Consider the following 12346-nt stretch of genomic DNA (forward strand, 5'->3'; position numbering starts at 1 on the left):
CCCCCCCCACCCCGCCCAGTTTCCTGATGACACTGAATCCCATCAAGTTGTGTTAGACTGTGCTCCCACCCATCATCCCCAGTCGTATAAGCCAGGGCAATGGGTTTCGGCCAACTGTTTATGTGTGAGGGGCATCATTCCTTTCCTTTCCTTTCCAACAGCACTCCTCAAATGGTGCAGAAAAGCAATGCTGGCTAGCGTTTGCCCCCATCTGTAGATCAAGGCAGAGGCCAATTGTATACCCCCCTCCACCCTCCCGTATGAGGAAAACACATAGACCAGAGATCGGACTATCAAAGTCTGGATTGAAAAGCCCCAATAGATTCCCTTTCGTTCAGTTACTGTACCCATTCCCACCAGGGAATCCTTGCTACCTCTGTAATCTCAAGTCCTACAACAAATCGAGATCTTGGTAATCATATAGAATCCCCGCAGTGCACAAGGAGGCCATTTGGCCCATTGAGTCTGCACCGCCTCTCGACAGAGCATCATACCCAGGCCCACCTCCCACTCTATCCCCGTAATCACACATACTTATCCCACTAATATCCCTAACCTGCACATCTTGGAACACTAAGGGGCAATTTTAGCATAGCCAATCCACCTGACATGCACAGAAACAGAAACCGCTGGAACATCTCAGCAGGTCTGCCAGCATCTGTGGAGAGAGAATAGAGCCAACATTTCAAGTCTGGATGACCCTTCGTCACAGCTCTGACTAAGGGTCATCAAGACTCAAAACCATCTTCAGCCAGAATTACCGAGTGGATGATCCATCTCGGCCTCCTCCTGAGGGCCTCTGCAGTACAAATGTCAGTCTTCAGCCAATTCGATTCACTCCACATGATATTAAGACATGGTTGAAGGAGCTGGATACTGCTGTGTGCCCTGACAATATTCCATCAATAGTACTGAAGACTTGTGCTCCAGAACTATTTACACCTATAGTCAAGCTATGCCAGTTACAACACTGGCATCTATCCAGAACATTGCCCAGACATGTCCTGTCCACAAAAAGCAAGACAAATCCAGTCCGGTCAATTGAATTTGGTGCTGGGTACTATCAGTCTACTCTCGATCATCAGCAAAGTGATGGAAGTTGTTGTCGACATTTACTCAGCAATAATCAGCTCAGTTTTGGGTTTCGCCAGGGTCACTCAGCTCCAGGCCTCATTACAGCCTTGACTCAAACATGGACAAAAGAGCTGAACTCCAGAGGTGAGGTGAGTGATTCCCCTTGACATCAAGGCAGCATTTGACATCCTGTGACATCGAGGAACCCTAGAAATACTCGAGTCAATGGGAATCAGGTGGAAAATCCTTTGCTGGTTGGAGTCATACCTGGCACAAAGAGAGTGGTTGTTGGAGATCAAGGGGGCAATTCTCCCACCGCGCCGTGCTAATTTTCTAGCACAGTGGGGTATGAGAATCTCGTGGCTGGGCACACGTGGGACTGGCGCATGTGTTCCCAGCGCGAGCGCATCGCCCAGCGCCGGATTTCTGGCGCCGTCAGATCTGCGCTGGAAACTGGTGGGAAGACCAGGTAAGTGATTTTAATATAATTTAAATCTGTTTTCAATGTGATTAGTGGGCCCGGAACTGAATTCTCCGGGCCCACTAGTCTCTCCCACCTCGCCAAAGTGGTTCACTCCAGTGGAGATTACACTAGCTCCCCACTTTTGGGGAACTAGCGGCCTGACCCCGCTGGAGTGAAGGGGGAGCAATCAGGTTCCCCATGGGGATTGGGCGGCAGTGGGGTGGTGCCCCCAGGGCATGGGCACCCTGGCAGTGCCAGCTTGCACCCACTGGCACTGCCCAAGGGGCAAAGTACCCATGCCCAGAGGGCACCTTGTGATTGCTCATCAGGCATGGGGCAGTGTCAAGGGGATGGGGCCTATTAGGGGCAGGGCCTGATGGGGCAGGGCCTGATGGGGCGGGGCCAGCTGGGGGCAGGGCCTAGCAGGCGATTGGTGGGGGTGGGAGGTCCCACTGCCACTCTGCCATTGGGACCGGTCGGCGCAGGAGGGAGGCCAGAAATTGGGCAGGCTGGGTCAGCCAGACGGGGGTCTGCCAGGAGGGGGGTCAGCACAGTAAGAAGTATCACAACACCAGGTTAAAGCCCAACAGGTTTATTTGGTAGCACAAGCCACAAGCTTTTGGAGCACTGCCCCACTGCCTCAGGTGAGTGGGAGTTGTGTTCACAAACAGGTCATATATAGACACTATATATGTCTATATATGCCCTGTTTGTGAATACAACTCCCAAATAATGCTTCGCGCATTAACATGGTGCAGAGGCTTGAGCTCCTTCTCTTCATCTTCAATCTCTTCCTCTTTATTTTTAACGTCTGGGACGGGGTCGGGGGGGGGGGGGGGGGGGTGAGCAGGTGTCAGGGGTAGGCCCGGGAATGGTTGGGGGGACTGGGATCAGGCCGTGAGGAGATTGGAGATGGGGAATCCTGAGCTGGCCTGCGATTGAACTGGCCAGTTACACGGGAGGCTGACAGTTTGGGGCCACTCCGCATGCCCCGAAATCTAAACTGGTGGTACTTCTCCTGGGTTTGGAGGTGCCTGCTGTACATAGTCCATATCACTGAGCCACATAGGTGAGCAGGTAACACTAACTGCTCTGTAGACCACGAGCTTGGTGCTGGGTCTGAGGTCCTGGTATTCAAACACTCTTTCCTCAGGTGACTAAAGGTCGCACCTGCACACTGAAGTTGGTGTTGAACCTCACTGTCAATGTCTGCCCTTCCTAACAGTAGGAACCCACGGTATAGCAAGTGGCCCATGTTGTCCATGGCCTCATTGTGGATTTTGATAACTGGGAGGGGAGGGGCAGGGCAGTGCGGCGTGACGGGGTAGGCTGGTATCTAATGGATGTTTAGTGTAAGGCTCGTGATCTCCTACACCATGGTGTAGGTGTTGACAATGATTTGGAGCATGGCCCCTGAGTGTGCGCAGACGCAAGCATCATCTGCATATTGTAGCTCAATGGCAGAGGATGGGATGACCTTGCACTGAGTCTGCAGGTGGTGGAGGTTGAACGGACTCCCATTTGTTCTGTACTTTAGCTCCAGTCCAGCGGGGAGCTTGCTGGGGGTGAAATGGAGAGGAGCATCAGAGCAATGACACAGCCTTGCTTGACCCCAATCCGCAAGAAGCCCCTTAAGTGACTTTTAGTTGTCCACTCAAGGGCTTGAATAAGCTTAAGGGAGGGCACGCTGCCTGATGCCTTCCCTGCTCCAGGGATATAGGGGCAGGTCAGGGGGGTAGGTATGAAGGCAGCGGCAAGCTGGCTACCTGCTTTATATTACACAGCACCTGAGCTGGCTAACGATTGAACTGGCCAGTTACACGGGAGGCTGACAGTTCGGGACCATTCCGCATGCCCCGAAATCTAAACTGGTGGTACTTCTCCAGGGTTTGGAGGTGCCTGCTATACATAGTCCATATCACTGAGCCACATAGGTGAGCAGGTAACACTAACTGCTCTGTAGACCAGTTTCCCCCTGTCCCCTGCCCTGCCTTCAAACACGTCAGCAGGCGTCTGTACAACTCACTCCATGGAGCTGAGATTTCTGGGTAGGTCAAACCCTAATGACAGCCTCAAATCCGAATCAGGGATCCAGAAATGACAATCCCAGCACATTGAATGAAATCTACCGAGAAGCAGCCAATTAAAAGCCTCCTCTGGCAGTGCCATCCAGCTAGAGACAGCGAGTGGGTTCCAAAGTCAGGCAGTTCTTTCAGCACGAGCTGTGATTAGGGCTGCTGGCTGCCCTCCCAGAGTAGGGGCCACTGAATGGCCAGTGCCAGGGAATATCAGCAGCACCTTCTGGGACAGAGTACTGGCTATCATTGGGGCAAGAGCTACATTAGTGGAGACATCAGTCTCCTTAAAGTGGATGAAAAGGCACACTGTCCATTTGGGGAGACCTGAACATGGCAACAGATTAGAATTGAAGCAAAATAAGTCAGGATAAGGGTGGGAGCTCTGGAGAGATTTGCTAATCTTCGCTCAGGCCGCAAGTTTGACCCCGACCTTCCTGTCACTTTTCATTTCAACTCACCATCTTGCTCTCATGCCCACATGCCCATCTTTGGCCAGCTGCAATATTCCAGTGCAGCCCAACTAGAGGAACAGCGCCTCATCTTCTGATGAGGCAGCTTGCAGCCTTCTCGACTTAACACTGAGTTTAACAACGTCAGACCATGACTTCCTCCTTCTTAACCCTTTTTTAAAAATCCAGTTTTGTTTTCCAATCCCCCTTCCCCCTTTACAGGGCCATCTGTCACTTGTTCTTTCACAGTGCATTATTCTGCGATTAACACATTCTGTTACCTTACCTTTATGCCGCTATTAGCATCTACTTTAGTCTTTAACACTACCATTCCCCTTTGTTTTATGTCCGCCACACCTTTGTTAAATCTCTCCCACCAATCCCTGACCTCCAATGTTGCTCCACACTCTCTTACATGGTATAAAATCCATTACGTTTCCCCCTCTCTTTAGCCCTGGAGAGTCATACAGACCCAAAACGTTAACTCTGTTTCTCTCTCCACAGAACATAAGAAAGGGGAGGTGATGGCCTGGTGGTATTATTGCTGGACTATTAATCCAGAAACTCAGCTAATGTTCTGGGGACCCGGGTTCAAATCCCGACACGGCAGATGGTGGAATCTGAATTCCATAAAAATATCTGGAATTAAGAATCTACTGATGACCATGAAACCATTGTCGATTGTCGGAAAAATCCATCTGGTTCACTAATGTCCTTTTGGGAAGGAAATCTGCCGTCCTTACCTGGTCTGGCCTACATGTGACTCCAGAGCCACACAGTAATTTGGTTGACTCTCAACTGCCCTCTGAAATGGTCTCGCAAGTCACTCAGTTGTATCAATCACCACCAGCTTCTCAAGGGCAACTAGGGATGGGTAATAAATGCTGGCCAGCCAGTGATGCATATTTCCCACGAATGAATAAAAAATAACGCTGCCAGGCCTGCTGGGCAGGACTTTATGGCCTCGGTCGACCCGTGATCACAAAATCCCGTCCGAGGTCAACGGATTTCCCATTGTCCGCCCCTCGCCTGCTCCAGTTCCCGTGACAGGCGGGGTGGAAGAATTCCAGTGGCTGAGTCTTTCCAGCATTCTCTGTTTATATTTCAGATCCACAAGATTTTGCTTTTATTTTAGTCACCAATTGCTCTATTGCCTCCACTTGGGATTTTTAAATTTTAATTCAGATGACCTCGCCCTGTTCAAGAGGAGGAGGCAGGAGTTGGTTGAAATTCAGCATTTGAATTGGATGTGTAACCGTGGGGTGACTATCAACACAACCAGACTCCTGAGAACAGACATTAAAACAGGGTGTAAACATGGAGAGTGACACAGACCCCAGGCAGCGCTCCATACCTCCCAGGGGACCTTCTCGTCAGGTACAGGGTAGCGTTTAATATTGGTTTCTGGGTAGATCAAGCTTCGCGCATTAACATGGTGCAGAGGCTTGAGCTCCTTCTCTTCATCTTCAATCTCTTCCTCTTTATTTTTAACGTCAGTAATTACTGAAGGGAACAAAATAAGAGATATTAACCCACACTATCGGTCAAACCTCGCTCTGGGTTCACCAACACAGGCCCATTAGAATCCCTACAGTGCAGAAGGAGGCCAACCACAGTCCCACGCAGGCCCTATCTTCATAACCCCACGTATTTCCCCTGCTAGTCTCCCTGACACTAAGGGGCAATTTAGCATGGCCAATCAACCTGATCCACAAATCTTTGGACTGTGGGAAGAAACTGGAGCACCCGGAGGAAACCCATGGGGAGAATGTGCAAACTTCACACAGACAGTCACCCAAGGCTGGAATTGAACCCGGGTCCCTGGCGCTGTGAGACAGCAGTGCTAACCACTGTGCCACCGTGCCGTTAGAAACTGTGGAGAGTTCTGACTTACTCGTTACCCAGGAAATGTTGGACTAAAAAAGCCATGTCTAAATCCTGGATAACTAAAAATCTGAGACTCCCTCACACTCCATTCTGACACCCCCCCACCCCAACCTTCCAGTTCACCCCCCCAACCCACTGACTTTCCTCTACCCACAGACCCTCTGATTAACCCCGGACCCCCTGACTCCCCTTTCACATCCTCTGACCCTCAAACAGGTCTAATCCCTTCAACCCAGACCCTCTGACTACCTCCCTCCAATCCGACCTCACCGTCCCACCGGCTGGAATCGAACCTGGGTCCTTGACGCTGTGAAGCAGCGGTGCTAACCATTGAGCCACCCAAAACAATGGCGCCCAACATTGATGCTGGGGAGTAGAACACACCCAGTGTCAGTTACAAACCCTCCTGGGACAGGTATAACATGGTTAGAAATAGTTTAGCTCCTTCCACACAGGCCCATCATATACTGCCAAGACAGGCACAGCCCAGGATAGATACAGAGTAAAGCACCCTCTGTCTCACTGGATTCTTATGAAGGATCATTAACCTGAAATTTCAATACTGTTTCTCTCTCCAAAGACGTTCCTAGCCTTCCCTGTTCTCATCTCTAATTTCTAATAGGCGTAGCATTTTGCATCTATTGTAGGAATTTGTGGACTCTGCCAGGGAAAGCTGCAGTAGATCAATCCAAGGTGGAGAGTTGATTTTTCGGGCTATTTTGTCACGGGCCCATATTGTTCCATTTAACTTTTCTTTGCCTTCCTAAAGCTGAAAGAAAGCAAATTCAGTGCGCTTGTTGCCTTGGCCTGTTTAACTATAATGGGCTGGGAGGTTTGAATATGGGTGTCTCATCATTGGAAAAATTCTAAATCCGATAAATCCATTTGTTTCAGCAGCTTTAGATCTCTGGAGATTAACCTACCCCCCCCCCCCCCAGTCTCCATCCAGTGTTGACCATGAAGGCACTTCTGAATTCAACTTGATGCACCACTCAGAACAGTAACCATGCACCCCATCAGATTCTGAGGTTCCAAATCTTTTGTGGTACTCAAGCCCAAGCCCTTACTGCAAAGGAATGGAGTAAACACAACTCACATCATCAGCGGCACGACAGTACAGTGGTTAGCACTGCCGCCTCACAGCACCTAGGACCCGGGTTCAATTCCGGCCTTGGGTCACTGTGCGGAGTTTGCATCTTCTCGCCGTGGCTGCATGGGTTTCCACTGGGTGCTCCAGTTTGCTCCCACAGCCTGAAAGATGTGCGGGTTAGGTTGATTGGCCGTGTTAAATTGCCCCTTAGTGTCAGGGGGATCAGCAGGGTAAATAGCTGGGGTTATGGAGATAGGACCTGGATGGAATAGTTGTCAGTACAGGCTGTAATAAGTCTTCAGAGGGAGAAGTCCCTTCATAAAAATCCCTTTATTTACAATTCCAACAACCGTACACAGGGTGCTATCAGTCAGCAGTCTACCTTCAGGAGTGCCAGAGGAAGTGACACACTCGGTTAAATACAAAGAAAAGACTCCCTGATAGGCCCATCCATTGACTCCTTAATCAAGGAATTCATATTCCAATAGGCCAACCTCAATGGCCTGATTGAAGTCATTACACAGGCTCAATGGGGCCTCCTTCTGCACTGTAGGGATTCTATGACAGCTTGATGTTCAAAGGGGCAGCACGGTAGCACAGTGGTTAGCACTGCTGCTTCACAGCTCCAGGGTCCCAGGTTCGATTCCCGGCTCGGGTCACTGTCTGTGTGGAGTTTGCACATTCTCCTCGTGTCTGCGTGGGTTTCCTCCGGGTGCTCCGGTTTCCTCCCACAGTCCAAAGATGTGCGGGTTAGGTTGATTGGCCAGGTTAAAAATTGCCCCTTAGAGTCCTGAGATGCGTAGGTTAGAGGGATTAGCGGGTAAAATATGTGGGGGTAGGGCCTGGGTGGGATTGTGGTCGGTGCAGACTCGATGGGCCGAATGGCCTCCTTCTGCACTGTAGGGATTCTATGAACTATGTTAATTTTTTTTCATTTGGTGTTTACTGCATCCTGGCTGACAGATGGGGCGTTGGTGAAAGATTACCCACCCCAAGTTTTCCTTTATCTCTCTATTGGTAAAGGCTGCAAGGATCACAGAGAGTGGGAGTTGAACAGAATATATTGAATAGAAAACGTACCGAGCGCTGGCGCACTCTCCCGGGATCCAAAATTCTTCTCTATAAGCGTGTTCATGATCCAGTTTAAGGCTTGCATGCTCTGCATCATCTACAAGAACAAATGATAGCAACGTCTTAGCAAAGTTGATCTTTACAGATTGACAGGAAATAACTTCAGTTGCCTATGGAAGGAGCAGTCAGGAGCTGGCGGGATTGAAAATCTCCAACATGAAGACACTGAGTAAATCTGCAGGTGAACCCTTGTCAGCAGGAATGCTGGGAAGGGAGGGCTCTGAAGGTTATCAATTGAGCCAGGATTATGGTCCTGGGAATCTTTTTGAAAATGCTGACATTGTTGGAAAGGACAAGTCTTCCAGAATTTTCCAGAGAAGAACAAGGATAGAGCGGCAAGGGGGAAGATGAGGGCACAGGAAAATGGAGGACCATAAATAGACATTTCTAGCCTGAGTATAATGAGCGCTGCTGTACAGACCCCTGCTGTTACCAGTGAAAACACGGTTTCATTGATAAAGACATCAGTCATAGAATCATAGAATCCTACAGTGCAGAAGGAGGCCATTCAGCCCATCGAGGCTGCACCAACAACAATCCCACCTAGGCCCTATCCCTGTAACCCCACACATTTACCCTCCTAGTTCCCCTGACACCAAGGAGCAATTTAGCATGGCCAGTCAACCGAACCCACACATTTTTGGAGTGTGGGAGGAAATCGGAGCACCCGGAGGAAACCCACGCAGACACGGGGAGAATGTGCAAACTCCACACAGACAGTGGCCTGAGGCCAGACTTAAACCTGGGTCCTTGGCGCTGTGAGGCAGCAGCGCTAACCACTGTGCCACCCTCCAGTCATTGCTACAGGAGAGCAGAATCAGTGATGGGTGTCTTAGCTGCCACATCTCAGCACTCACTATCCACACCGCTAATGATCAAGGCCATCGAGTCTGAAGTGTGACGATTAGGAAATATACCTTCTGACCTCAGCAGAGGTTTACCCAGGAAACACCCCAAAGATGCACTGGGAAACTCTCCCTCCAGAACCTCCATGTAAGGATTGGCCTGGGAAGTTCATCTTCCGTTAGGCAATTTCTTGCACTGAGAACCATCTGATAATCTGATTTAAATCATTGTCTTCGGAGCCCACACCAACATCCCCCCACAGGACACCCTGGCTAACCCTGCCATGGGAGCCAACTACCTCTGTGATCACCTTGACCACCCCCTCCCACCCCTAACTAATCTTTCCACCCCTCAAATTCACTCTAACCCCTGACTACCCCCATTAATCACCCCCATTGACCTCCTGACCTGACTGGACAGACCATCCATCACCCTAAGATCACCCAAAAACCCACTGACCACCCAAAAACCCACTAATGTGGGCGGCACGGTGGCACAGTGGTTAGCACTGCTGCCTCACAGCACCAGGGATCCAGGTTCAATTCCAGCCTCGGGTCACTGTGCGGAGTCTGCATGCTCTCCCCGTGTCTGCGTGGATTTCCTTGGGTGCTCCGGTTTCCTCCCACAGTCCGAAAGATATGCTGGCTAGGTGCATTGGCTATGCTAAATTGTACCCGAACAGGTGCCGGAGTGTGGCGACTTGGGGATTTTCACAGTAAGCCTACTTGTGACACGATTTAAATAAACTTAAACTTAATCACCCAACCACCCCACCAGCCCCCTCCCCATTCTGACCATCCAATTCCAATCCCCCCCCACCCCCCCGACTACCTGAACCCTCTCATCCTACCCACTTATTTTACTCACTTCCCTTCTCACTGCCCTCTCAAAGCAGCTGGATCTATAAACCTACCTGCTTCATGGCAGCTAATGCTATAAGAAAATGGGTGTGGTCTTCCTTTCCCTGACTCTCCCGCCTTTGACAGAAGGCCACTTTCCTCACTATGGCTGACTCGGAAGGCAAGGCCAGTCTACATCAATGGGGATGAAGTAGAAATGGTCGAAAGCTCCAAGTTGTTAAGTGTCCAGATCATCAACAACCTGTCCTAGTCCCCCCCATGCCGACACTATAGTTAAGAAAGTCCACCAAAGCCTGTACTTTCTCAAAAGACTAAGGAAATTTGGCATGTCAGTTATGACTCTCACCAAGTTTTACAGATGCACCATAGAAAGCATCCTTTCTGGTTGTATCACAGCTTGGTATGGGCTCCTGCTCTGCCCAAGACCACAAGAAACTACAAAGGGTTGTGAACGTAGCCCAATCCATCATGCAAACCAGCCTCTCATCCATTGACTCTGTCTACACTTCCCGCTGCCTCAGAAAAGCAGCCAGCATAATTAAGGACCCCACGCACCCCGGACATTCTCTCTTTCATCTTCTTCCGTCGGGAATAAGATACAAATGTCTGAGGTCATGCACCAACCGACTCAAGAACAGCTTCTTCCCAGCTGCTGTCAGACTTTTAAATGGACCTACCTCACACTAAGTTGATCTTTCTCTACACCCTCGCTATGACTGTAACACTACATTCTGCACTCTCTCCTTTCCTTCTCTATGAACGGTATGCTTTGTCTGTATAACGCGCAAGAAACAATACTTTTCACTGTATGTTAATACATGTGGCAATAATAAATCAAATCAAATCAAATAAAAGACGAGAAAGCAGTGGCTGTATTCCCGGCGAAGTAACTGGGAGCAGAGTGGCTATCCGACTGGGATTGCCACTCCACGGAGGTTACGGCCTATCTCTTTACATGGTGAGTCCTCCCTTTCCCTACCCATCCCCCCTGATAGACAGAACCTGTTCCTCCAGGTGACAGATTCTTTGTTCCACTTTGTTGCCTTCTCTGTTGACATCAATGATCTCCGCGACTGCGTCCACTCTGGAAAATACAATCAGATAAAGGTTGTTAAAGATCAAAACTCCTTGACATTCAGAAGAATACAACGAGAGGATCTTCCCACATGAAAGCACATGGTTCAGTTCGGAGTCAAAGCTGGGGTGAGGACAAAAAGAGAAAGCAAGAGGGAGAGAAAATTAAAGGTTGTTTAATGAGAGGGTTATTTTTCAGACTGGAGGCCTTTGACCAGCGCTGTGCCACAGGGGTCAGTTCACTGTTATTTGGCATGGTTAGTAAGTTTGCAGATAGCACTAAACTTTGTGGTGTAGTGGACAGTGAAGAAGGTTTTCTAAGACTACAACAGGATCTTTATCAACTGGGTCAGTGGGCCGAGGTATGGCAGATGGATTTTAATTCAGATTAGTGCGAGGTGTTGCATTTTGGTAAGACAAACCAGGGCAGGACTTACACAGTTAATGCTAGGGCCCTGGAGAGTGTTGTCGAACAGAGAGACCTAGGCGTACAGGTACATAGTTCCCTGAAAGTAGCGTCACAGGGATACAAGATGGTGAAGAAGGCATTTGGCACACTTGCCTTTGTTGGTCAGAGCATTGAATACAGGAGTTGGGACGTTATGTTACAACTGTACAAGACATTGGTAAGGCCACATTTGGAGTGTTGCATACAATTCTGGTTGCCCTGCTAGAGTATATGGAATGAGCTGCCGGAGGAGGTGATAGAGGCGGGTACAATTATAACATTTAAAATACATTTGGACAGATACATGGATAGGAAGGTTTAGAGGGATATGGGCCAAATGCAAGCAAATGGGACAAGTTCAGTTTAGGGAATCTGGTTCACATGGACGAGCTGGGCCAAAGGACCTGTTTCCACGCTGTATATCTCTATGACTCAATGTTGTAGATGATCTCCTTTGATAGTCAGATTTTGTTGAACTTCTCTGGAAAATGTAATCATCTAAAGGATAAAGATTCCAGTCAGTAGAACGTGCTTCTGACATTCAGAGTCTAGGACATGCCTGGGATTCAATGAGGAAGGCAGTGGCACTGGGTCCAGTGGCCTGTCCATTTAGGAGAGCAGGAGGGGAGGGAGGAAAGAAAGAAAGTCAGAAGCTTGCTGACGGGGGCATGGTGTTTTGGGAACACGTGCACTCACTCACTTTTCCATGGTACAGCAGATTTGTTGATTCAGACTCTGGCTCTGATTGCGTTTCAGTTTGATCAGATAATTCTCCTTAATGATGGCCTCCCAGGTCAAAATCTCAGCTTCCTCTTTGTCGTCCAACTGCTTCTCTGTAACAGGCATTTGTAGAAGTCAGCCACCTCATTCGTCACCTCGGGGCTGCATGTGTTTGTTGGGGAGAGGAGGGGAGGGGAAAGACAGATAATGGGATGGGTGGCAAGGG

The 12346-nt window shown here is 49.4% G+C and overlaps 2 protein-coding genes across 2 annotated transcripts in view; one reads left to right on the top strand and one right to left on the bottom strand.

The window, feature by feature from the left end:
- The window catches only part of lancl1 (LanC antibiotic synthetase component C-like 1 (bacterial)), a 683707-nt gene that overhangs the window by 31350 nt on the left and 640011 nt on the right, over positions 1-12346 (top strand). The gene's annotated exons all lie outside the window — the stretch shown is intronic.
- trpm2 (transient receptor potential cation channel, subfamily M, member 2) overlaps positions 1-12346 on the bottom strand; it is a 270848-nt gene that overhangs the window by 18108 nt on the left and 240394 nt on the right. The window contains exons 23-26 of the mRNA XM_078229251.1: positions 12101-12233; positions 10881-10962; positions 8122-8209; positions 5419-5567 (exon numbers count right to left, since the gene is read on the bottom strand). Of these exons, the coding sequence (XP_078085377.1) occupies positions 5419-5567; positions 8122-8209; positions 10881-10962; positions 12101-12233 (452 nt within the window). The remainder of the gene's footprint in view (positions 1-5418; positions 5568-8121; positions 8210-10880; positions 10963-12100; positions 12234-12346) is intronic.

The sequence above is a fragment of the Mustelus asterias genome, chromosome 14, assembly GCF_964213995.1.
Source record: "Mustelus asterias chromosome 14, sMusAst1.hap1.1, whole genome shotgun sequence".
Lineage (NCBI taxonomy): Eukaryota > Metazoa > Chordata > Chondrichthyes > Carcharhiniformes > Triakidae > Mustelus > Mustelus asterias.